This window comes from Lonchura striata, chromosome 19 (assembly GCF_046129695.1).
Source record: "Lonchura striata isolate bLonStr1 chromosome 19, bLonStr1.mat, whole genome shotgun sequence".
Taxonomy (NCBI): domain Eukaryota; kingdom Metazoa; phylum Chordata; class Aves; order Passeriformes; family Estrildidae; genus Lonchura; species Lonchura striata.
The window spans coordinates 7,209,739-7,237,115 of NC_134621.1; the positions used below are offsets into that span (position 1 = coordinate 7,209,739).

A 27,377-nucleotide genomic window follows, 5' to 3' on the forward strand; every position below is an offset into this window, starting at 1 on the left:
CTGATCCAGTAAGGAAAGGAGATGGGTAAATTCCGGAACAGAGAATCAAGGGAGCAAGAGGGAAACTGGGGAAAAAGAAATTATTTCTTTGGATATACAGGGAGGTATTCCAGGCTATTCCTAATTATGTGGCCCTGGTGGTGAATGCCCTGTGTGCAGAGCCTTGAATTTCTGGAATAAGAACGGGTTATTCCAGGTTCTTTTTGATCATCTGAAAGTGGCTTGTACCAGTTCAGAACAAGAATGTTCCCCAGAGAGTATTTCCATTAATTTAACTTTTTTTAGCCTATATAGCATTGGTGTAAAAATCCCCCAGTGAAGGACTGTTTCTCTAATTTAAGAGTTAATTATGTGTTTCCTGTGTACTCTTCAGCAGTTCAAGATTCACAGGTATAAACAAAATTAATTTAAATTTAATTTATGTAAAAATCCCCCAGTGAAGGACTGTTTCTCTAATTTAAGAGTTAATTATGTGTTTCCTGTGTACTCTTCAGCAGTTCAAGATTCACAGGTATAAACAAAATTAATTTCAATTTAATTTATGCAAAAATTCCTCAAAAATGACTTTGTAACTTGCAGTGTGTTCAGTCAGCATAGAAGCAATAATGCATTCTTGACTCATCCCAAATGGACAGCATCATGTTAGCAGTCAATAGTGGGAAACTGCAAGAAAAAAACCTTGCAATTCATTCATAGGAAGGAATTTTTTTTAAAAAAAAACTGGAAGGGGCTGAGAAAAATGTAATGTGGAACAAATGGTTTACCATTTTTCAATCTTAGCAGGGAGCAGTACCAGCCCTGTGATCCTTGGGTTCATTTCTCTCACTGTGTCACTAATTGAGACTCGGCTGTAGAAGTCTTTAACACCAAAATAAAACAAAATATCTTTAACTTGGCAATCAAAACAGCTGGGAGCCACTGGAGGATATGGAACACTGGTATGATTGCTTTTTCATTGGAGCATTTTCTGTGGAAGAGGTGGATTTCTGCGTTCTGCAGTTTTCTGATTTTTTCTGTATCACCTCCACCTTATCAACAGATTCTTCACCACAGTAAGCCAAATAATTTGGAGTGAGTGATCACTGCATCCTTTTGTATTTTCACTAGACAGCCAGTAGCATTTTAGAAAGAAGCAGTGTAGGTGAAAAGTACAAAAATCAGTGTCACATAATCAGTATGTTAAATGCATTTAAGGCAAATAGTAAGAGCCAGTAGATTATGCAAAATCCAGTGTTTGGTCAGAAGAAGCTGGTCTGAAATCCCTCCCAGCTTCCACTGTCCCTCACTTTTGAAGTTTTATGTTCTCCTGACCTAATGCATTAACAAATGTATTGCACCCATGAATGAAATGTGATAATACTGAGGGACAAGCAGCTTCATGGTATCTTGGCCCCTTCAAAATCCCTTTTTGAACATCTGAGTATCAAATGTGTGATGTGGAAAGACTTTGGAAACTAGTTGATTAGAAGCATATTGAAATAAGCTTGGTTTTTTGATCCAAGTTGCTAAAGATTTTTTTTTTTCCAAGAAGTTATTATTTTGTATTATTTTGACTACTAATAAGCTCCTGCACAGATTTAAATCAGCATCAGTTCCTCTGTTTGCTTCTTATCTTGTTAACAGTCCAAATTCCTTGGAACCTACAGCACCTAAAAGTTTTATGAAAGCAGATAATTAGTCTTTCTCTGGAAAATATGTACTTTGGGGTTTTTTTCTGTTGTATTTCCAGTATTAAGCTTCTGAAAAGGTACCATTTTAAAGGTAATTCTTTATCTTTCTTAAAGACACAGCAGGAACCTCATTGCTCAGGTGACTGTAGCTCTCTCTCATTTCTGAAGAACTTCACATTGAGCAGAGTTTTTTCTGACTTTGGATTTCCTTCATTGTTAGGTAGGAGAGGAAAATTTCTGTACTAATGTCTGACCACATGTGCTGTCTGAGGTCATTCTTATTTCCTTAAATTTTAGTCAGTTGACTGGTCATTGTTCATAAACTGCAATTGCTCTTGTATTCAAACTGTTTCTAATTAACTGTACCAAGCTTTTCACAGAGAAGTATTAGAATAGAAGACATTTATAACAGTTTGTCATTTCAGAGTTACCAAAAGGATCTAAAAGTTGTACATATAATCCTTCAGCGTGAAACACAAGCTATTTAATAACTCATTCTCAATTTTATGTTGTAATTGTTTTAATCCAGGATTAACGAGTTTGCCCACATAGATGGGTCAATATGTGATGATTAATAGGCAGTGGAAAAACACAAGCTCATCCTTCACCATGCCCTGAATGCCCACAGTGAGACAAATCCTGTTCCTGAAGCCTGGTTTCTAGGAACAGACTGAAGGGAGACAAGCCAATCTGCCAACCATAGTGCAAATCAGCAGAAGCTTCAGTTGCTACTATTTCCCAGATGTCTCTTCTAGAAGACTCCTGAGTCATCTTTGTTCTATTAAGTGACCAACAACAAACGAAAAGAACAATTTCTTTAAAATGGAATTTGATATGTGAAAAAAAGGAATGGAATGTCCCCTCAGCAGAGTATTATTTATGAAAGGAAACATATTTGGTTTTGGGAAAAGCACTTGAAATGATCTAAAGTGACACACAAGCAAATGCCAGAAGTGCATATTCACTTCTGAAAGCTGTTTTCCGGAACCTGAGTGTTTACAATTTAATTCACAAAAAGGCAGGACTATTATTGATAAAAAACAGCTAATATTATTGATAGGCTCAAAATATAAAAGTCCATTTTGTGCCTGCACCCTTCTGAACACTCTGGACAAACAGGAGTGGATATTTGTCTGCAGATTTTTTGCTTTAGTTGTGTCAAAACACATGTGTCATAGAGGAGTCCCTCTGCTGGTCTCGTACCAAGATACCTCTGGTGTCATCTCTGGGATATTCCCAGATTCCAGTAGCACTCAGGAGTCCAAAACCAGGCAACTTAGAACCAACAAATCAGACCTTCAGCTTCCATCCTCTTTGCATTGCTTAAGTAGCTCAGAAGAGAAGAGCAAAAGGCACTGGGGATCTTAATTTACACCTTTTCCTTAATTACTGACGCCACTGGAGGAAGGTTTAAATGTTGATAAGAGCTAAAATTGATGGCTGTTGAAAAGAGATCAGAATTCAAAACCACATTTATCAAGTGACAGAGAAAGCTGATTTTAATGTTCTTTAGCAAATCTTCTGTATGAGAAAACCTTTTAACGGGTAATTCCTTTTAACAGGTAATGGGGTTTTTTAAAATACCCTATAAATTTTGAGTCTCTGATACTAAATACAAATAAATTATCAGGAGATAAATAAAGGGTGTGAGCTGGCCCATACTCTAGTATGTAAAAAAGATACGTACAACTGGAAAAGTCATAAAAGGATATGTAACAAAGACATCCTTGTTTCTGTTGTTGATCAAAAAATGGTTCATTGTGATACAGAATATGTGTACAATGTGGCTTTAGCATTGCAGATAGATACCGTGTCCCTTAAACTTTATATTAATTCCAAATGCTGTCTGTTTATCCATCACAGGAAAGGAATATAGCTAGAGACCCTTTTAATGGTGGATGTCAAAGTGTGAACAATGCTGGAAATTAGTTTGTGTTTCACAGAAGATACTTAGGGTGAGATTAGCACCTCTGGGAGGCAGTTGTCCCTAAGCACTCCTTCCAGATTCATCAGTGCTGTTTGGTACCTGCTGTAATGGAAGGAGAGTTTTAAATTCTGGCCCCAAAGCCAAAAGAAAGCACTTATGGACATACTTATCTTGAAGCATCTAAACGGGGCAAATCCAGATAGAATCCTAGTACACAGTGCATTTATTTTAGTGATCCTTTCTATAGGCTCTAAATCCCTCATTTCCTTTGAGTAATTTTGTCAAAAATTAAGCAAAATAGAGCATTTATGGACTGCAGTATTTTGATGTCAGGATTGCAGTTTTGAGTCAACTGAATGTTCTGCTGTTGTATCTGATTTAGTACTTTCATCTGCTGATCTCTGTGTATCTTTTGCTTTAATAATTTTTACTAGATTATTTGGGGGGGGGGGGGGGAAATCACCCAGCTACATCAGTGCAGTTTCTAGGTTTGATAACTGCCCAGAAAAATGAGACTTTGCCCCTAATTACCTGTATTTCTCCCTTTTTCCTTTAGAGACATGAGGGATATGCCATGAGCAGTGTTACTGAGGGAAAGCACACACATTCTCTCCTGGGAGCTGCAGGCAAAGTCTTCATGTCTGTCACTTCCTCCAGGTTTATAACTGGGGCTGATGCTCATCTCTTTTTTTCTGGGACCCACATGTCAGTGCTGGTGCAGTTTTTGTCCTGTTAAAGGAGGGAGGTGATAAAGATCGATGAGTTCCACACTGATCAGGGATCAGGAAGGTTCTGTTTGCCCCAGGGCTTCATTTCCTCTCAGCTGTTATAAACCCGAGCAGTGGTTACCCCAGCAGGCAGCTCAGGGGAGGAGGAGCAGTCCCCAGGGAGCCTGCCCGGCACAAACAACAGCGACTGAAACAGAGAATTACAGACATTTCTTTGGCGTGAGCCCTAATGAAATGCACATACTCAGAACAAAATGCTGTAGGTTATTGTGTATTTTGACTAAAGTGCTCTCTCTCAGGAGGCTGCTCTTCCTTGTGCATGCACAATTGCTTTTGCAGTTTTACCTTTTCTTTACCTTGCAGAAGGTAAATAGTCACAAGTATTTGAATAGCAAGAAGCCCTCTATTTTCTGCTGAAATGAACTAGTTTTTAAATACTGTACATCTGTGATTTCTTAAGATGATTTATGCAGACAACTGAAGCCAAATATATTATTTATGAAGATTCATCAAGGAGACTGTAGCAGTTCACACTAGAAATTATAAATATGCAGGAAATCTGAGATTGCTGGAGTTTATGTAGGCTAAATCCTGTATATTTCAGATGTTTTCTGACTTTTTCAGCTCCTTTACCTCCCATTTACTCCAGGTGAGAGCTTAGCAGCCTTTCAAAGCAAGTCCTGGGACAAACAACAGATTTGACCCTGGAGGGTGTGAAAAAATAAAACAGGAGGAAGTAGATCAACTTATGAATGATTCATGGAGACAGTGAGCTTGGAGGAAGTGAAGATGATGTCTGGGGAAATACAATGCAAAACATGAGAGCTTCCTAGCTACCAGGGGAAAATACAAAAAATAGAAGTACAAATCTGAAAGGGAAGGAGAGCAATAAAGAGAACGGCACTAAAAACCTAGTGGAGAGCAAGTAAAACATTTGGAAAACAAAAGCATTAAAAAACCTGTAGATGTAGGTGGAATGTGGAAGCATATAAAGAATGGATAGGATACACAATCTAATGTATACAAAGTCAGAAAGGCAAATAAAGCGCTGGAGATATTTCCAGTTTCATTCCTAGGTGACAAATGTATTCAGTCTATTTGAAAAGCAAAGTCTTCAGTGGGTAAGGGAAGAATACAGAGTATCAGTTATTGCTACCTATGTGCAGTTCTTCATTTAGAGGAGGAAAAAAGACCATAATTTTAATCAAATCACCAGTGGAAAAAAGTGCAGTTATCACTGATAAATGAAACAGGTGACATAGGGGATCCATGTGAGTACAGAGCAGATGCTGGGCTTTCACTCATAATTGAGTAAATCCCTTGTCATTTATTTGGACATGAATGTTTCATGCAGGAAAAAGGAAAGGCCGGGGCAGATGGAAGTAACTGAGGGATGAATCCAATTGCCATTTAAATAACCAGAAAATACCCATACTGAATTAAGGTCCCATTTTCATGGGAGAGGAAGGAAGAGCCAGTGACCATGTCTAGCATATTTATAGCTTAAAACATCCTTTTCTTCCTCCCTTCATAACAGAGTCAGAGCCTGAGAGCTGCTGCACAGCAGCTACTTTGTGTTTAAAGGGAAGTAGCTGTGGATTATTCTCTTTGAAAGATAGTGGGTAGTGTGTTTTGAGGAACAGATTGTATAGATCTGTTCTAAACTGAAAATGAGAAGAAGCCTGAGATAAGTGCCTAGTGGGGGTAAAACTGATAGGAGAAAAGAAAATCAGTCCAATGAGTTTTTTCTTTTTCAAGCTGTACTGACTGATCACAGTTCTGTTCTAGTTCCCAGTTCTCAAGTTCCCTTCCTGAGTTGTGGAGTTTTGGTTCCTTGTTGCTCCTCGCTGGGTGCTTACGGGTATAATTCCTTCCCAGGAGGTTTGTACCAGCTTCAGTGTGCCCAGTCCTGATTCAGTGGCTGTCATGAATCCTCTTTATACTGGAGAACTGAAGTTACCCCTCTCCAGACTTTTAAGAAGAACCATACTAGGGACAAAGGTGTGACAACAGAAGAAAATCAGCCTTTTAAAAAAGAAATTTAAAAAAATAAAAATGTGCACTTAGGGCAGTCCTTGGGAGGAGGCAGCTTTCAAAGCTCAGATGGTGCGTGCCGTCCAGCACATTTTCCAAATAAAAGTTTTAAACCAAAAGCAGGCTCACAGATGGTTCTAATGAGCTGGTCTTTGAGATACACTGGGACTTGAACAAAAATAGTTTAACTCCTAAGACACTAACATTTCGAGATGAGTCTCAAGCAAAACACTTCAAGAATTTTTCTTGCATATTTGAATTTGATATATATTTCTAGTCTCAAAGACCCACACTTTTTCAGGGCTTTGCACTTGCCATTATGTACTTCACAGTACAGTGTCACAAAAGCAGGAGCATTTTCACACAGGGACTGATGCTTCTTTCTCCAGCACTTTTCAAACCCTACAAAGATTTAGTTTTGAACAAATATTTATTAAAAAGGTGAAGATTTGCTAGGACAATTTAATTTTTAAAAGAATATAGAATAGTACCCTACGAGAAGTATTACTCATCATTCTAGTAACAGAAGTGTCATCAAATGATACTTACAAAAAATTATCATCTGGCAATAAATGTATCATCAAATCATCAAAGCCAGTAGCTTTGTAGCACAGCAAGTATTTGTTAAATTGTATTGTTTATAATATTATCTGTTACAAAAGTAGGAATTGATTTATAATCTTTTTATTACATTGTTTGAAATCACAGCATTGTAACTTACAGTATCTCAAAACTGTGTTCTCTGTGTCACTTGAGTTTTCAGAGACTTCTTATTTATCTCCTCTTAGGTCTCCCTTATGGATGGGAAGAAGCTTATACAGCTGATGGAATCAAATATTTTATCAAGTGAGTAATTCTGGGAAAAAAAGGGTCAGATTTAAAATAGAAGCACATCAAACTAAACACATTTTCAGTCCTAGAATTAATAGAAAAATTTATTTCACATTGCACTGTATGCTCTTGTTTCTTCTAGAATGTAGTGAAGATTATACATAAATTATGTATATAAACCCTATTATATATATAAACCCTATTATATTATATGTAATAGGGTTTTTTTAATTATTCCTCTGAAAGATTGAAGGAAATGGTGCAAAATATAATTCACCTCCATTCTGTATATATCATGATCTAGTTAATAGTAATATTCTAGCTGCTGAAATTTCCACAGTGTCTAATTCTTACAGGTGCCAGAAATACAGTTTTGCAGGTGGAATTCTGCAGTCTTCTAAAAGAGAGGAAGGGCAGCAAATAAATTACTTTTATCCCAAACTCTTCCAAAAGTCACGTAAATAACACTGATCTTGATGCATTAACTGGCCAAGAAAAGCAGGGGTTTTTTTCCTTTTTTTTCAAGCACACTGCTCAGTTGTCCTTGCCTCACCCCATGCTGCCTCGAGCAAGATGTATTAAAGCAGACATGTTTTCTTTCTGCAAAGGTTTCCAAACACACTGTATATGATCCTGCATTCCAGCTCTAATCAAAGGGTGCCTTTTATTTCCAGACAGATGTAGGTTACTACATGAGATTTATACCAAAAAAAAGAAAGAGATTGTAGAAAAATCGCTTAGGAAATGAAAGTGAATTAAAAGCCAGTTTCATAGCAATGGAAATAAATACAAGAGCAACTATTGAAATAGAGCACTGTTCCCTTGGGCTCTCTGTTCAAGCAGGGAGCCATGATAGGAGAGTTTGGAAGTTAAGGTGGATGCTGCATTTTTTTCTGGAAAATACTATGGGTTTGTACCTGTGTGATTGGAAACTGAGCTTGAAGACTGTATTATCAATAATAGCAAATAAAATTTAGAATCAGAACAAAAGAAATTACATATTCTTGAAGCATCCCCCCCGGCGTATTTTTGGGTTTGTTCCTGTATTTCTCATAGCTGTGTATCTCAATGGCTCAGTAGAAAGCTGGATTTGCTGGATATGTGCAGACACTTCTTTCTGGGCTCTGCATTTGGATGCTGAACTATTGCAGATGTGACAAGCAGATCCTTATTAGCAACAGTAGAATCTCAGCTACTAATTTGCAGAAAGCTTCAGATGTTTTGCATCTTATTCCCAGTTGCTGAAAGTACAGATTGGAGCTCAGGAGTTCACATGAAAAAGCTTTTTCAGGACTTTTTGTAGATCTCACTGTTAGTGACTCTCTTCATTTGCTTCTGGTGACAGTGCCCAGGTTTTCCATTGTCCTAAAAAAATCTGCCTGTCAGTCTTTGTGAGGAAGGAAGACAAGGAAAATTTATCCATTTAATGGCAGAGAAGGGAAATCACCCTTTGTGACCACTGGCTAAAAACTTCTGAGTGGAGTCACAACACTGGTGTTAGAGTTCTTAATGCAGCTCATTAGAATGGAATTAACTGAGCATTTCAATAACACATCACGGTAATTAATATTATTTTTAACTATTTCCTTGTTTTGCTTCCATCACTGTTTCCAAATGCCTTTGCAGAGTGTAAGCCAGGCTGTTTGCATGCCTGGCAATCCATACCTCTTACTGCACTGTGTAATGTATATGAAATCAGCTGTCAACTGTTTGGAGCAAGGAGCACGGCTTGCACAGTCCCTTGTTTCTAACACCAAATGGTGGAGATTTTAGGGTGAAAACCAACACTGAAAATAACCTTTTTCTAGAAGGAACTTAGCTTGAGGGGCCATCTTACCAGCTGATCCTTTCCCGTAGGATTTAATCTTAATTGTTTAAATAGGGATTATCAGAATAGTTGATACTTCACAGCCCTGGTACTAATGCTGTAACCTTCTTTTTCTCTTTGGCTGTGAATGTCAATCCTTTTATTCTACTTTAGAATACCTTCATTCATTTTTAGCCCAGCGAAAGCCACGAGGGGCTTTAAGAGTATTTCAACACTAGCCCACTTCCCTGTATACAAATATACAATCAAATATTATTTTAATTAGCAGTTGCCTTCAGTTCCAACATGCTTTATTGGGCCATCAAGTAGCTGAGTCCATAAATCTATACATTATAAATCTAATGCAGTAAACACCCCAGAAAGGAATCTTAATAGCACATAAGCTTGAGACAGCTTGCTGTGAAATTTCCATAAATATCTCTGAAGGGGTGTAGCAATATGAGGTGCATGAGAAATCAGTTTAAAAGAAGCAAACCAGCTGGCTTGTGTTACACACTAAAGTGAAACCCACTTATGTGAATAATTGACATGAATAAAACATTGGCATGGGGCTGAGCAGCTCCCTGTACCTACCAGGGAAAGCTGAATCTTGTCCATGAATCTTGACTTCAGGGAAACTTTTGAAATCACCACTTTTATCCACCAAATCATTTGTAAATTGTTTTCAATCAACCAGATTTCCAGGACTTGTCAGTGCTGCAAGTGTGAGAAACCACCCTTTAGACTGCTAAAACTGACCTGAGCCTGGGCTGGGCATTAAGCTCATTTCTACAGCTTCACCATGGAATAGCAAACTGGAATGGAAGCTTCTCTGAGTTACAGCTCAGGGTGCACTAGGGAAAAAGCAAGTTCAAGTGTCTTACTAAAATAAAATAAATTAACAGTTTTCAGAAAGACAAAAATTCCAACAGTAGATCAGGATCAGCTTCATTTCAAATGTAACTTCCCTCCTGCCAGGCAGTAAAGGTGGAATTTGGGCCCAGATATATGTTAAGATAAGTTGTTGTACTTTAAAATAACAGAAAGGACAAGTACTGTTGTATTTTTATGTAGCAATACCACCAGTCATTCACACATGACACCAGATTCATGCTTTGTTTCAAGAGAAGCAAAGCACTGGTGCCTGTTTCCTCCCCAACTTACATTTCGGATCTCAATCCTTTTTATACTGGCTGGGTATCCCATTCCAACGTTTAGTTGGTATCACAGTGAAGAATATTTTGTTAACCTAGACAGAATTTCCCCTGAAGCAACTTGTGCTCATTGGTTCTTGACTGTGCCCAGCATCTTTGTGAGAAGAATGGGCTGAACAAACCCAATTCCTTCAACATTTCTTCATGTGCCAAGTTCTCCAACCTTCTCATCACCTTGGTGACCCTCCTCTGGATCCTCCCCCATTTTTCTATTCTCTGTCTTGAACTTGGAGGATCAGTGCATTGAAGAGACCCCACATAATAAGGTAAAAAGATTAATTAATTATTTTTACTATGGAATGATTGATGAAGGCATTTTTTAACTTACTGATTTTCTAATAGCCATTTCTGTCCCAAGCAGACATTTCATCTGTAAGTGTCAGAAACACAAAGGGCTAATAAAGGACCACCTACACCCAGATGGGTGTGAGAGCACTTAGAGTCACCTGGGAAGCATTAGGATGGAAAAAGGGTTTTGTAAAGAGGAGAAAGTCCATCTTATTCACTTTTAAAGTTTTCATGTGGCTGGTTTTGCCCAGGCTAAATGAGTTTACAAAGTGTTCTAACCAAGCACCACTAGAACAAAATCTCCCTTTTGCTGTATGCTCCAGCACTAAAATTCAGCAGTGCAGTGTCTATTCATTCTGCCACTGAACTGATTTTGTGAATTAGGAATTTCTGGGTTTGATTTTCAAATAGGAGAAAGAGACCATGCAGAACTGCCCTCCCAGGGAGGTATCTGCTAATTAATGGCTTAATCCTGATAGTTTAAAATCACACAAGTACAGCATAAAACCCCATAGCTGGGACACACTCATTTTTCCCCAGAAAACCCATTCTAGTTAATCTCTTCCATCCTCCCACTGTGTTCACCTTTAACATATGGCAGCTCTGTATCATAAGGCTGGCACCTAAAATTAGGCAGGCCCTTGCTATGCTCCCTCCTACTCCCACCCACTGCTTGCATATGTATGTGGTTTGTAAGGACCAGCTGTGAATTTTGCCCCTGTAAACACTGTTTCTCAAGCATTTTAATAGGACTAGATTTCAGATATTCTACATTAACAGCTATTTTCCTCAAGAATGCTTATCTTTAAATTTTCACAAAAGACAAGTAGAAGTTAAAATATTTTAAATCAAATATTTTAAAATTTGTGGGATCTTTCCCCTTAGATGTATTAGGGCCTGTGATGTTTTCTATCTTACAACAAAAAGGAAACAGTAATGCTTTGTTTAGGGTTATCTTTCAGCAATTTATCTAAAAATCAGAAGTTTCCCATGGAAGCATTGTGTACTTCAGGTGCTCCATTGGAAAGCAGAGAATTTGCTCCAGGTTCAATAGAAGCCTAAAGTCAATATTTAGAAAATACAGATTAATAAAAACCACACATTATGTGTTCCAGTAGATTTTTAAATCCTGCCTAACAAACCAGGTTTCTACTTGGAAAGCAGATATATTGTACTTAGATACTATAAAATTTTATTTTGTTTGGGAAAGAGACACCGTTCACTGTACTGAAAACTGGGCATTCATAGAAACTGTTTATCATTTTAGCTGAGCTAAGAATAGCAAAGCATGTGTGATAGATGAAGAACTTCTGTAGTATAAATGTTGATGGTTTACAGCGTTAAAGGTATCATCATAAAAGGAAATAAATCACAATTGATTTTACTAACTGCATGGTAACTTGAAAATATAAATTTGTTCCTTTTCTAAACGTTCTCTGCACATTTCTGCTGCTTTGTAAATGAAGGATGCATACTCCAACACACTGAGGTGTGTTCAGCTCACTCCTGAATACTCTGGTGTGTTACAATATCCTGGTTATCTACACTTTATCTCTTGCAAGGGTTGTGGCCCTTGCTAGAAGAAATCAGTTAAGTTCAAATCATACCAGACCTTATGCAGAAGTAAATCTCTGTATGTTCCGCTCAGTTTTCAATCAGCTCAGCCAGCAAACTAAGAAAACCCAGGATCTGCCATACTGATTTCAGCATGAAATTGAAATTCCCCTGGACTGAATCCAGTGCCAGCTCTGCTCCCAGCTCCTTGTAAAGCAGTAGGCAAGTTCCTTGCACCAAAATTAGCAGTTATCAAGTCATCGTTGTAGGTGTCCCCATCTTAACTCTGATGTTTTGTGGGTAGGGATGGGTAATTTGAGGCATGCAGTGCTGGTTCCACTGAGTTCAAAGAAAGCTGCAGTTACTTTGCTTCTCTTAAAATTTGGACTTTTTCTATTTTACATTTCATTAAAAAAAGAGGTTGTTTTTGAAAATACTTCCTTTTACCTGTCATCCTCTAATTCTCCTGAATGAAAATAAAGAATAGGTATATAGTCACAAGAAGTGGCAAATATTTAAATAGAACTGGCTGAGCACTAACTAAGTGCTATCTGCTATTACTGCTGTTTAAAGAGCAGGGATCCAGAGGTGTCTCCATCCATCAGCTCAGCATCATTTCACACACCTTCTGAAGAAGCCATGTGAATCTGGGTAGTCCTGACATGTTTCTCTTGGATTTTTGGAATTCAGTTTCTCTGGTTCTCACTTAAATCATTTTGCATGACTATAAGGAAAATAATCTCAGATGTAGAACTAGGAAACTTGGCATTGGATTTTATGATAACATGAGCTTGTAGTACAAGAATGTTAAGACCTTAAGCTGCTTTTGGTTGGGCAATCTTTTTTTCCCTGTGAGGTTGTTTGTTTTTTAATATCAAGAACCAAAATGGAGAAACATTCTTTCAGCTTCCACAGGCACTGCACACTCTGTCCAACTTCTGACCTGTCACAGAAGGCATCTGTTAAAATTTCTTCTGTGAGAAAACAGAAGAAGGTGAAATTATTTTGCTCCCTGGTATTTGGGAGGGCTGTCAGAAGCAGATCAAAGCACATATCAAGTTTTTTAGGATGTGCTTCCTCTGGAGCAAAATCAGTGCTCCAGGTTCATGTCAGTTTAGTGCAGGAGAAGTTTAAACAAAAGCCTTGAACGTGCTCTGATGCATTTGCAAATACCCAGCACCAGAATTTTTATGCAGCTCACTTGGAGACAGGACTGTGAGAACTGCACACGTTGAACCTGCACCTCCAGAGGAGCAGCACTTGGCTGATACTGAGGGAGACAGATTTCAGGTAGTACTCTCAAGCTGAGAAGTGCCTGTGCTGTCACTCAAACCTTAGTTCTGACTCACCCTTGGCTCAGATCCTGCTGTTGTTACTGATTTTATTTTAGTTCAAGCAATTTGTTTATTGTTGACAATTTTTATGATGCAGCACACACTATTTGGCTGGATAAATCTTCTTCCTAGTGATTACTGCCCTCTGAAATGGCTCATAGATTTTTCTGAGTAGACAAAGGTTTAATTGGTTTAATCAAGGAATAAATAGCAAGACTGTCTTCTGGGGTTTCACTTTATATCCCTCAATCTTTAATTAATACTCAAGCAAAATCTGCAATCCCAGAGGGAAATACAAGAAACATTTATGTTGCCTCAGGACACAGCTCCATGAGGTGACAAGTGCTCTTGATCTTATTACACTAGTAAAATTAAGGTCACTGACATTTTCCAGGACCTCCCAGCATCTCCTGGGGTACTATTAGAGGTTGTATGTTCCTTTTGAAATGTCTTGTAAGAGGGTACAGCCTTAAATTAATTTTAACAAAAAAGGAAAAAGAAAAAATGAATGTTTCCATTAAAATAATCCTATCCTGATAAATGCAGTGCAAAAACCCTTCTCAAGCTGCCTTTAGGATTTGTGTATGGTAACTGTCATCCTTAGATGCTCTCAGGATTGATTGATTGATTGACTGAAGGATAGATAATACTTGCATCAATGTCACTCAGTTGTTTTATTTTGCTGTAATTGCTTACCCGCTAAATTAAAATGCTTTAGTTACAGCTCAGAATAAGTTATTGCTGGCAGATCTTCCCAGCATTTGCTCTTCAAAATAGCAAGAGTTTTCCAGTGCTTGACAGCATTTAGTACCTGGCCAACCACTGGCCTTTCCAGAGGGGATTCCAGCCACAACAGACACCTTGGCTGGCTCTGCAGGTGTGTGCTGGCTCCAAGAGCTGAAGAGACAAAATATGAATACCAAGTTGAAATTCAAAAGGGACAACAGCAAAGTGTTAAAAGCACTGGCTCTGGAAAGCTGAGAAGTAGTTCAAGTTAGGAGTGCATTCCTAAAATGTCTGAGGTGCAGAATGAGCAGCTCCATATTATATTTAATAGAATAATAGAGTGAGAGATTTGAGTGCAACAGAATTGACCCACTTCCAGCATTTTGGCCATCCTGCCTAGCAAATACTGCTGTATTTATCTGAACTCTACAGCCATGTGAGGGAGCCTGGCTGTAACTAAAGCCAGCTGTTGCCATGATCCCATGGACTGCCCTCTGGACTCCTGCTCCACTGTGACCTGCTCTAACAGGGGAGGGTGATTCTCTTTCCCTGCCAGGATGTGAAGGTCCTCAAGATGCTGCTGCAAGCTGGGACAGCTCCACTGTTGTGCAGGATCTATGTTTGATTGTATATATACCAATTATACATTTCCAAACGTGCCCAAGGAATTCTGATCATGGCTTAAGAGAGTTGCTTTAGAAAAGCATGAGAATAAGAGCTGAGAGCCTTCTCTGAGGTGTGAAATTTGGGACTGTGGGTTTGAAAGGGATAAAGGATCCTTGCAGAGCAAAGGGCTGTCCCAAGCACAAGGGGAGCAGGAACAGAAAGGCCTGAAAACAAAAGCCAAAGGCAGCAATTCCAGCAAATCTTGTGGAGCTGTGTGGAGTCCAGCACAGAGCCTGGCCTAGAGCAGGCAGGGAGGATGGCAGAGCCTCTGCATGAAGGATTTAAGTTTCAGGATCTTCATGCAGAGGCATTGTTCTTTATTTTCCTGTAGTTCTGGCCCTCATTAGCCTCCAAGCCAGCAGTGCCCAGGGTCTGTATGCCAGGGCTGGGAGGGGATGAGGAGCTGGTGCTCCCTGCCCCCTGGCAGATGGCACACACTCCTTTCACAGCATCTCCAGCCCTTCCACTGGGAGATGCATGCAAGTGTGAAAGCTACCAAAGCACAATGGGGAATATATATGTTGGTAGTTTAGAGCATGTCCCCTTCAAACCCATTGCAGCTACATCTAGCAGTGCTGTTTGCTGCATTTTTTAATGATTATTGCATTAATAGCAACAGTGAAAGCACCAAAAGGTGAAGCTCTCGGGGTGTACAGTGCCTCAGGCTCTCAGCAGCACTGGGGGCCACCAGGTCTTTGCAGAGATCAAGAACAGCTTCATCAAACATCAGTATTCTTCAGCTGAGCACTCTTGTGTGTTAAAGGGCTAGTGAAGATTGGGAAATCAAAAAGCAAAGGCAGATTAAATGTTCAGTGAAATTACTACTATGGATTACAGGGATTTAGTTTATGGGGTGTACTTATTAAGGAGGAAACCATGGGGTTTGTGTTGTTTCACACGAGCAGAGTTTCACTTTCATCTTCCATACTGCTCAGTCTGGTAGGGAACAGGGCTCATCTGAGGCAGAATTTGGCATTTTATATTCAGATAGAGCGAAATCCTTTTTGGCCCCTAAGGAATAATGGTCCCTGTTCATTAGGAGAGTTTGTCTGAGTAATTGCTTAAGGTGGCATATCCTCTCCCAGTCTGATCTCAAACAGATGGATCTTGCACAAGGGGCTCCTTTTAAAGCTCAGGAGTCCTGGTGCAGTTGAAACATTGAGCCAGGTGTTGTGGGTGTCATCTGATGTCAAAAGGGAAAAAAAAAAAACAACTTGTAATAATGCATGTGAGGTTTGTCGGGCAACATCCTGCACTGAGACCCACAGCACTTGTGGTGTCTGCAAGACTTCACAGTTCTCTGTTAGGCTCCAGATTTTGGCCCTGGTTGGAGAGCACAATTTAAGGTGAAAAATATATCTTGATAATGCTTAAAATGTAAAAAAAAAATGTGCAGATATTTTTTCCATTAGGTTTTCTCTGAATTATTGAGTTATTCTTTTCTTAAAAGATTGTCTGAGGTTGTAGTCTTAAAAGAAATAATTTTCCATCTGAAGAAGGAAGAGCCATAAGGAGAGTAATTATAATGGCATTTGAAATAATCCACTATATTTCTTTGCCAAAACATCCCTCTGTTCTCATGTTTTGTTTTCCCAAGCTCTGAAATTTGTCCTGCAGTTTGCTAATGTTAAAAAGACAGACTAATCTACTGACATATTTCCAGATCAAATGTTTCTGTTTTCTAGCAATAAATTTGGCTGCCCTCCGATTGCAGTGATTTGTTTGAAAACCTAAAAATCTTTAAATGTTGCTAATTGCTCTGAAAATGTTAAATTAGACTTTCGAACAGGAACATTAGCAAATGAAAAATGTTGTACATTTAAACTTTATTATGCTGGCTTTCCAAATATTCCTTTAATATTCAAATCAGTTGCATCAGCTAAGCAAAACCTAGAGGCAGACTTGGACTCCCTCTCACTTTTTATTGCTGGCCCAAACACACAAATCAGAGAGGATGTATTTCTAATGCAAGAATGTTCTCCAAACCAGTAAATCTGGGATTATCTCTTCGGACTGATTATGTCAAAGCTCTTTAGTCACAGCACTTTTGCAGAGCTAAAAATAAACAGCAGCGGGGTTTATACATTTATTCTCCACCTAAATAATCTGCACGTATTGTGTGTGTCTGTCTACAATGTGAGACATGGTATCTGGACTTAATGTTTATTTATAAGAACTCTTTTCCTAGGAAGGATTTTGGCAAAGGTTTTAAACCAAACTGTCTTAAGAGAATAAAGTCTAGAGTAAGCTGAAAGGAGCTGGGTTCAAACCAGAAGTGTTTGCAGCAGCAGCTTGACAACAAAGCAAAACTTGGAGCCATGTGTCTTGAAAATGAATGAAAACTGGTTCTTTTCTTTCTTACCAGTGATGAAACAATCTTATGCTATCAAATACAGAGAAAGGTAACCCAGATTTCAGTGCCACAGTTTTGCACTGTTAATGATCTGGAGAATTTTGTGCATTTAATTTGTGTGAGAGCAAACTGAAGTTCTTAGAGCAGTAGCAGGAAGTTGGGCACGCTGTCATTTGCCTCCTGGCCCTGGAGAATGCAGGAGAAAAATCTTCTGAAGAAGAAACACTTTACAAAGAATTTTTAGTTGGATATACCAAAGATCTGTGGATGCCTTTCCACGTAGCTCTCCACTCCTGTGCACTCTCCCATTTCACAGGGCTGATGCTGCATGCTCAGGAGAAAATGGAGCCAAGGCTTCAGGTACACAGCAGGTCAGGGCATGCACACAAGGAAGTCAAGGGAAAAAGAAAAATACTCTAAAATAATTTTGGTCTTATTTAAATTCAGAAATGGTTTGATAAAAGTCAGCATATAAGCACTTAAAATAGTGCTGGAGGCAATAAATCTTGCATTGGCAGAGGTGGAATGGATGGAATCCAGTTCATTCAGCTCCTGTAATTCTGCAGGTATTGGAAGAAGTTCTGTGTGTTATACCAATAAACCACATGCTGGGACTTCAATTTGGAGCACATCTCCAATACTAAGACTTTTTGACTGAATATTTTAATTGGGAAACAAGTCATTTCCTGACCTTATAGAAAACATTGCAGAAATACACAGCAAAGATATTTTTCTGAGTATATTTACAAATGTAAATATATTTATATTATGTTGTGGAATAATGGGAACAGTGTTCTTGATTGCACAGACTTTATTACCAAGTCTCTCATAAAACATTGTAAAACAACTCTTTTCATGTTCATGTTGGCTGTCACCTGACTTTCTAAAGGTAAACATTGGAAATGTTTGGCAAGTTGCTCTTATTCCTAGTTAAAAAAGTACATTTACTTTCTTGGAATTAAAGAATTACTGTCTTTGAGAGTGCTCATTGTCTGCTGCACTGTAATTTCTGTAGGAACATGTTTTTAATTTTTCCTTTTGTTTTAACTCCCGTGAAACCGATCCTACAACCCCAGTAATGCATATTTTTGTAACAAAAGAAGGAATGGAGTCTATCCAGTCCTGCTCCCACCAAAAGAGCACTTCTGAATTGGTTTTACACAAAACTTGATCTTTGGGTTTTGATTATTTTTTTTTAATGTTTGAGAACAGAGGGTATGGCCTTTATATTCCACTTTGTCTTCCTTGTGTTGTCCTTGCTCAGGCATTGCCTCAGTTGAAGCAGTGCCCGAATTCTCAGGTTACCTGCTCAGAGCAGGGATTTACATTAGGATTAAATTTACCTTTTGGTGAACAGTATCATCCTCATCACACCCAACTGATTCCAAGCTCAGTGCACTCAGCTGAAAGGTGTGAATAGTACGATCATGGTGATGAGAGCAGTGATCTCAAACCCATCACTCAGTTTAGTGAAACATTGACTTGAATTCCTACTTCAATATCTCTTCCTGTAATCAGTTATTCAAGGGAGTGTTCTCACACAGAGAAAGACAAAACCTGTTCTCACTTGAAAAGGTAAATCCAGAGTAGTTCCTTCAAATTTAATTAAACCAATGCACCTGGAAAGTGAGTACAGACCTGGCCTTTAGGGACACTGTTAGGACCTGTGAGAAGAGCCATTTGTCCTTTGTGGCATTTATTGTACCAACAAGTATTTTTCAGCTTGTTCTTGTAGTGAACTTGTATTACAAAATTAATCTTTGCACTGACTTTTACTATAAAAGCTGTGAATTTATTAGCAAGATTTTTTTTTCCAAGTGCAAAGAAGCTATTTCCTTTCCCAAGAACACATTATTCCAGAAGGGAGAAGAGGCAGTGTGTTGCCCACACACAGTATGGCTCACATGCACACACCACTCACAAGGTGTGCAGTGTTCTCAGCACAGACTCCAAACCTGTCCTTGTGTCTGTCCTTACTGAGCCCTGCTTGGGCTCTTTCCATTCACACAGAAGCTTTCCAGAGAAAGCAGCTTAGCCTGCATGTCAAGTGTAGGGTTTAAACCTTAAAAATCAGTACTGATGCCCTTTTATTGTGTGTGTAAAGGCTGTGGGAGCACATCCAGAATTTGGGCTAGAGGACATGTAAAAAAATTATTTTTTTAAATTATTATTCTTTCTGCAAAAGATGAATTAGTTAATGATGCTAGAATAGTAATCATGGAGTTGTTTGGGTAGAAAATGACCTTAAATACCCCCTCATTCCAACCCCCTGCCATGGACAGGGGCACCTTCCACTATCCCAGATTGCTGCAAGCCCCATCCAGCCTGGCCCTGGACACTTCAGGGTTCGTGTTATAAAGAGCTGAGTGTGTTTCTGCAGTGTGATTCCACATGTGTTTAACTTCCTCTTGACCACCCTGTCTTCCTCAGGCTGTAAGCAGTGAGATGGCCATGTTAATATCCTGCTGTGTTAATTGTCTGCAGCTCCAGTAATTAACAAGAAATGTCACCAGTCTGTGTCAGGAGTCTCATCCAAAAGCATTATCTTTATTGCACTGGGAAAGGGAACCTCCAGTCCAGGTTCTGGCTGTCTGAAGACTCCACATTTGTTTTTAGAAATCTTGCAGTTAGCAAGAAAAAGTTCTGTGTTTGATGGTGTCATAACGATTGTTACAGTTTCACCTGGAGTTCCTTGTTTGGGATGGGTAAGGCTCTTTTGGGTTGCTGAGAGCATTTCTTGTTGGTTTTTAGCCACGTGACACAGACAACGTCCTGGATCCATCCCGTCACGAGCGCCCTGAGCTTGCTGTGCTCCGAGGAGGAGGAGGATGGGATCAGAGACCTGCCCGGGCCCAAGGGCTGAGGACAGCTGTGGACACAGAGCTGTTTGTCTGGTTTTAGTCCCTTAGTGAGCAGATGCACAGGTTTTTATCTACCTACTTTCTAGTGTGATGTAGTAGTACTGGTGACACTTCTCCCCATCAAGCTGGAGGAAGTTCTGCTGGTTTTGAGATGGGTTTGTTGATGTGTGCTACAGAGGATGCAGGGGCCATAGGAGTCCTTAATCTGCCCCATTTTGGTGTGCCAGGGATCAGTCTTACCTTAGGACCCAATCCCATCTTTGCATGATTTCCCCACAGACCCGTAATATCCCTGACCTGAAGCTGAATTTTCCAGCTCAGCTGAAATTTTCACAGCTCTGAGCAACATGAGATTTAAGATGGGACCATTGGTGGTAGATTCCAGCTGATGGTTGACTGAGAGAGGCAAAATGAGGTGGAGATTTTGGACCAATGCTAATGAGAATAATGGAAATGACTTAACTGAAAACTCTTATTTCCATGGGAGAAATCTTCAAATAAGTTTTGCTACTAGAAATTTAGTGATTTATTAGAAATATTGGAGCCCTGATGACTTTTTATACAAATACTAAAATCGGTTGTTGAGCTTTAGAAAATGTGTCTTTGATAAGTTGTCAAGTAAAAAGAAAGTTTTCGTAGAGGACATCATACTCTGACAACAATATGAGGCAATATGAAAATTATTCTACTTTTGTACTCTGCTAAACCAATACAGACACACATCAAATACTTCAGTGGAAGCTGTGAAGTTTCAAGTACAATGAAACCTGTGAAACCACCTCCAGGATCAGCAGAAATCAGTCACCTCCTCAGAACTGGTCTTTTAAGTAGAACAAAATCATTTTGTACACATCAGTGATGTTTTAAAGAGGATAAAGAAAATGATGGGGGGTGCAAGTTAATGAACAGGTTTCTGTGTACCTCAATAGCACAGGATATTTTAAATCTCATTATTCACAGCACAATGTCTGATGTCAGCTTTGTCAAATGTATGATTCTGTGCTGCGTTTTTCTGGAGGCTCTTTATATGTGTGTTGTGTATATAATGGTGGGTGTTACTAATGAATGAGACAGACCTGAACCTGCAGAAACACTGATGGATATCCCAGAGGAAATCTCCTATCTCTGCTTCAGTCCAGGAGAGAGAAGGGGATTGTGGCAGTGTGAGGAAGGCACAGGCTGCAGTCACATTTTCTGAGGTCTGTCTTCAGCAGGTGTGGCATTGGAGTTAAGAATCGTTGTCCTCTGAGGAATGAATATCAAAATCAGACTCACTCACAGTTCTGGTGCCTTGACCACGCTCTCTGTCCTCAGCAGTGCAGAGCTGTGCCAGGTCAGGCTCACTGGAACAGTTGATCCTTTTGAACCAGAATAATTCACCTTTTTTTGAAATCCAAGTCAGGCCTCTGAATAGCAGCCCAGTAATCTCCTGCTCTTGGCCAGAGAGTTGGAGAGCAGCACATCACCAAATGTTCTTCCTGAAGCTCACAAAAGAGGCCTTTACAGGCTTTACAGGAAGTAGATGTCAGGATATATTGAATAAGCAAATAGGAAAAATTTGTTTTGTGCTTTCAACTTGGTCAGACCCAAATTATCTGTGAATCTACACAGGTGGTGTGGATTAGAGGAAAAAAGCTTGCTCAGCAGACCCACAGTAACTTACATTTCTAAGAAAACTTCTCCTAGCAATAACACATGAATGGCTTAGCCACATTTGCTCCAGTGGCTCCTGCATGCTCCAGAGCCTCCTTTGTGCTCCCAGAGAGCTCAGGCCAAAGGGTCAGAGCATGTGCTTCAGTTTCAGGCTTGGACACTCCAGAAGCATTTTTATTTAAATCCCTTTTCTCAGAATGGCACAGACTCATGACCTACAGGAGATATGTCACCTGAATTCCTTGTGGTATTTGCTGTAGCCATAGTAGTCATTTGGATGCTTTATGACAGCACTTTCTGTTCATACTTCAGTGATATCCAGCCTGCACAGATCTGAAATATTCCAGCTCCCCAGGTCTGCTCAGGAGAGGTTTGAGGCACCACTTGCAGCCCTGATTCGTTCTGCTGGTGGCCGTGTCAGCCAGCTGGGTGCTCCAAAGGGGAGCAGCTCTTTAGGGATGGGGATGTGGCTCAGGCTCTGCAGGGGCAGGGGCTCCATGGAGAGCAGCTCAGGGCTGTCCCTCTGTTGGATCAGCTGCAGGGGCACAGCTCTGCACGTGCTGCCCTTCCTGGGCACAGCCTGCTGTGCACGGGGACAGTCTGCCTGCTCCTCTCACTGCCACCTCCCACAGACCCCAGTGGCACAAACCTGGAGCCTCTTCCTCTCTCTCTCTCTTATAAACCTGCCTAGAAATTAAAGATGTTAGAAATAGATCTCTGCATCTCTTCAGCTGCTCCAGTGAGCATTTCCCTCCTCAGATAATCCACCAGTTCACATTCTCTGCGGTTGAGAATACATTTCCTTACCTACAATCTCCAAATGTTCCAATCTATTTTTGTACACTGGCATACTTGTTTCCTAGGTTATTTCTCTTGATCTCCCCTTATCTCTTCCTTTATGTGAAATGGTTTTGTGAAAATTATTTTGCTTAAGCTGAACTATGTATATTGAGAAAATGGTTCTAGCATAACTTGGAACAGAATTTGTAAAGAGCAGTTGTCGACATATGGAATACTGTAAACAGCAAATTTTCATTTTTATTCCTGAATTTAAAAAAATAAGTGGAAAAGATACTAAAGTGCATGTGATAGCCTTTAAATTAATAAAACTACACCTTTATATTGTAACAAATCTGTCCCGCATTCTCCATCTGTTGAAATGCCTCTTGTAACAGGCTGCTTTAGGAATGGTTTGGTTCATTTATTTAAGTCTCTTTCTGACACTCAGGAGGTGCCTGGTGCCACTGAGGTAAGGAAAGGAAAATTCTTTAAGAAAAATATTTGTGGTTGCAGAACGAGCTGGGCTGTGCAGGGCTGACTGTGGGCAGGACTCTCCAGGAGCTCAGGAAATGCTGCTCTGGCTTGGCTTGTGAAATGTTTCATTTTCTGGGAACTGATGGGATTCTTAACCCTCAGGTCAAGGCACACAGGACTCCAAACCAAGCTCCAAAATTCAGTGGCCTTTTTGCAAGGGCTGCTCCGAGTGACTTTGGTGTGGCTCTATTTTAAGTCAGCAGCAGAAATTTCAGTCGTCTCAGGAGCCTTTGTCCAGTTCTGTGCTCCTGCTCCCTGTGCTGCCAGCACTCCCCACTCCAGAGGCCCTGCAGGGCGTGGGCCCAGTCACACCAGCTCAGATGGCACCTGGCAGCCCAGGCACTGGGGCCAGCTTTGCAGGATGTTTAGCAGCTTAAACATCTTCGTGGAGTTAATGGGAATTAGGCACCTAACCTACTTAGATGCTGCTATAAATGCTGCTAGGCATGTTTAGGTACCTAAATACCTTAGTAAATCTTTCCCCTGGCTCCTTGCAGTGATAGTGCACCAAAAATCAAATACCAGTGGCTAAAGCCTCACCTTTGTCCTCTGTAACCAGCTTTGCCTTTCCCTGGGGATTGTTTTCATGTTACACTAAAAATACCAGCCAGCTCACAGGTTGTGCCATCCAGGCTCTGCTCATATTTTCTGGTGCCTTGATTATTTATTGCTCATTCTAGATTTTTTTCCACCAACAGTGGGTAATGTTGGCATGGATTTAACAGGTTGGTATTTTCACAACACTCATCTAAGTTAACTTATTTTATTACAAGATAATATGCTGTTTACAGCAGTACTCAAGACTCCAGAGAATTTAGTCCAGCATTTTTCCACAGCACACATAGGCTGTGTTCTTCCTTCACCTTAAGAAGGATGTCGACAGAGACATTGAACTGCAGCTACATGATCCTTGTCATTCACTGAGGGCTCCAACGAGGGAGGTTGCTGAAATGACCCCTCATCCTGATGAGGAGGAATGCAATTTTTCCAGCCAGTCACTATGGGGAATTTTGGCTTTAATTTTAGGCTTCTTGGCTAAAAGCAAACCATGAAAAATCAGTAGTTTTGCTGCTGTTTCACGTAAGTCACTATTTCACCCTGACCTCCAAAAGCTACACTCTGATCAGAAATGTCTTCATCTCCTCTCAAGTACCCTGCCTGTCAGCTACCCACAGGCAGTGTTTCCCTGTGGTCCAATTATTATTATCAAGAACTATCCTTGCTCTTGTATGTGAAGAGAATTCATTTAAAAATGGAAAAAGAAATAAAATTATGTTTCTTGCCTGAAATGGAAATGTAACAATAACAGCACTTATATGGGAAAGAGAAAGGATCCAAGGAAAGCAAAGCATTGGAGCTCCTGCTGATGTTTTCATTTTCACTCCAAAGGCTGGTAATGCATCCCTGTTCCTTTCCAGCCCCACTGTTCTGAGAACAGCAGGAGCATGGAGCTCTCCAGGGATGGGAGATCTCGGGCCCTGGCTGAGCTGCACATTTTGATCTCCAGACTGGGGACCCATCGTTAGGAGCAGTAATTAGGCACTGTGGGGCTGATGTGTTCCAAGCTAAAGACAGCTGCCCATCACTGAGGGCACGAGCAGGAGCAGACAGGCCCAGTTAGAACCTGCCTGGCACTCTCAGACCATATTACACTCCCAATTAAATGCAGAACTGTTGTAAATAATAAAAACACAGAGGATCAGGAAATAGGCCCTGTTGAAGTATGGCTGTCTTGTTTCTTGGCTAATTGAAAGATGCAACCAAAAGGAATTCTGGTACTAACTGAAAGCGTGTAAATGCAATTATCTCTTACTCCTTTCTCTGCTCAGCTTTGGGCATGCAGTCCAGTTCCTTGAGCCTGAACTCTCCTGTTTAACCCGTTCTGACTGCAGATGCTGAAGCAGCACAGTCCTGCAGGCTCTGCTGTTTCCAATAACCACTTAGAGTCCTGCAGAGAATGATACAAAAGCCAAAAATGAAATCAATAGTAAATGCTCACTAACAGGAAAACTCCTGTGGCTGGCTGAGGATAACAGAAAAAATGTTTTACTGCTGTGCTCAGAGGGTTGTTTGGTACAAAACCCTGAAGTCTGTTTCAGACCACGTTTGTTATTGTTGCTTACCCCAATGTTTTGGATACACAATTTAACCCACTTAGAGGGAACTGGAGGAAAAGGCCTTGGTAACTTCACCACATTCATAAAAATGCAGGTTCTCATTTATAAGAAAACTCAATACTCATCCTGACTGACGTGAACACCACCAGTGGCTGCTCCCAGGGAGCTGTTCTGGGCCAGGGACATGCCTGGAGCATGGAGGGGAATTAGAATTAGCAATTCAGCTTCTGATGTGGCTGAGGGAAATTGCAGCTCTCCAGGTAAGGAGAAGGGTTGAGTTCCTATTTTTGCTATAGCCAGAAGGGAAGGGGCTCTGGGGCTGGAGTGAGGACAGGGGCACCCTGCCAGGGGCATCACCACCTCCCTGAGCTCAGGATCTGGATCCTAGGGAGTGTCACCAGGGGAGCTCTTCCCTGGTAGAACTGACAACTTTTAGCTCATTGTAGTGGAAAGCCCTCAATCCAAAAAGCAGCGTGCTCTGCAAAGGCAGCAGCAAGCTGTGGCTGCAGGCAGGGAGGTGAACGAGCAGAGGTGTGCAGAGCAGGCTGTAATTCCTGGCCAAAGCCAAGGCCACGGCTCAGCCTCCTTCCTCTGTGCCCCCTGCACCCAGAAATCCTTCTTGGATCCATCTCCAGCTCTCCTGCCCTACCCGGTTCTGATGTGATCCCCTGGAGCAGAGCAGCGCTCAGCTCACTCTCGCTGTCACTGCTGCCTTTCCAAGGGAAGGACTGCAGCTCTAACAGCTCCCAAGTAGGTAAATTGAGTTTGCAGTAATCCCAAATACCTGAGATAAGAAGCACGGCTCTGCCATGGAGGCTGAGGGCTTTAGAAGCAGGGAGGCACAGGGACTCGGATGTACGTGCCTCATGTCGTGTCTCTGCCAGGGCTGGAGCCTAATTGGATTTCACAAATGTGACTTGTGTGCCTCTTGATCACAAAACCAAATTAAACCTCAAGAAGTTCTGAATAAATCCATACCCAAAAGTTTTCCTCAAAAAAGAAAAAAAAAAAAAAATCTAATTCCAGCTCTTCTTCTGCCATAGTAGGGGAACAAAATGAAAACTGCAGAACTATTGCTTTAAAACAAATAAGAGAAGCAAAGCACACCCAGCAAATCTGAATTCCTGGGTGCACTGAATAAAATCAGTCATGTGATAATGATGAGATTTTCTAGAACACCTTTTAGGCATGCAATTTCTGCATTAAATCTATTCAGATGTCCCTAGAACATCTGCTTCTTCTGTAAAATGGGAGTAACTGCCACTTTTTACAGTGCACTGACAGCTACAGATAAAAGCCTGGTAATTGCTAGCAGGAACTACTGCCTAACCAGGGATTTTCTTCAAAGTTAACTTGCCTGGGTTTTAAGACTATTGCACACACGATAGCCCTGTGCCGGTTCACACGACTTTGGGAGGTGCAGTTCGTGTTCAAATCGTGGGTAACAGTGGGATTCAAACATCCCAGCCTCCCTTGAAGGCAGATCAGACGCGGCTGATGCTTGGAGCCGCGGCAGCAGAGGGAGCAGAGCAAATCCCCAGATTTGCTGTTAATGTGACCTAAAATCGGTGGGAGCTGCTTTAGCACGTGGGTGCCAGGGAGACACCGGGACACCTGCTGAAACCCTGGGCAGCCCCAAAGAGAGGAGTCATTTACTGCCCGGGAAGAGCCACAGCTCTGCGGCAACGCCGTCCTGGCTGCTTTTCCTCTCCTCCCTCTCTGCCATGTTTATTCATGAGTCAGGGTGCAGGGAAGATGAAAAGGCTGCTGGCAGACTTCTCCCCGGAGTCTCCTCTTGGAATGGTACCACATTTCCAGGGAAGCCTCACTTGTGCTCCCAGCAAGGTTGATCCTCGTGGGAACGCTGTCAATGTTCTGCATCTCTCAAGGCAGACAAACATCACCGTCCGTACACTGAGGCACGGGAAGTCAGCAAACCTCATCTGCTTTGGTGCGATCCAGAGCTGGAGTGAGATTTTACTGCTCTTGAAAAGCCCAAAGCTTGATGGATTAGCCCGGTGCCAGGGTGTCCCTCTGGTCTTTACAGCAGCCTCTGGAACAGCTGTAAAACAGCACCTAAAAACCAGGGGACTGCTGGCACACAGGGCTCAAGCAGAGCCAGCTCTGCTACAGAAAACCCAGCTGAGATCTCTCTTTGTTAAAGAGAATAGCAGCTAGTGGAACACAAAAGAGAAATCCGTGCCTGACTGGAAGGAAAGTGACATTAGGGAGGACTTCTGAGCTCAGAATAGCTCCTGCCATCCTCTGTCACAGCCTCACTCCCTGAGCCAGGGAGAGGC

The 27,377-nt window shown here is 40.9% G+C and overlaps 1 protein-coding gene across 5 annotated transcripts in view; it reads left to right on the forward strand.

The window, feature by feature from the left end:
* STXBP4 (syntaxin binding protein 4) overlaps positions 1-22,778 on the forward strand; it is a 67,441-nt gene extending 44,663 nt beyond the window's left edge. For all 5 annotated transcript variants that reach the window (XM_077787375.1, XM_077787374.1, XM_021555331.3 and 2 more), the window contains 2 exons: positions 7,148-7,205; positions 19,884-22,778. In XM_077787375.1, coding sequence (XP_077643501.1) covers positions 7,148-7,205; positions 19,884-19,995 — 170 coding nt within the window. In that variant the 3' untranslated portion in view covers positions 19,996-22,778. The remainder of the gene's footprint in view (positions 1-7,147; positions 7,206-19,883) is intronic.
* Positions 22,779-27,377: the final 4,599 nt, after the last annotated feature.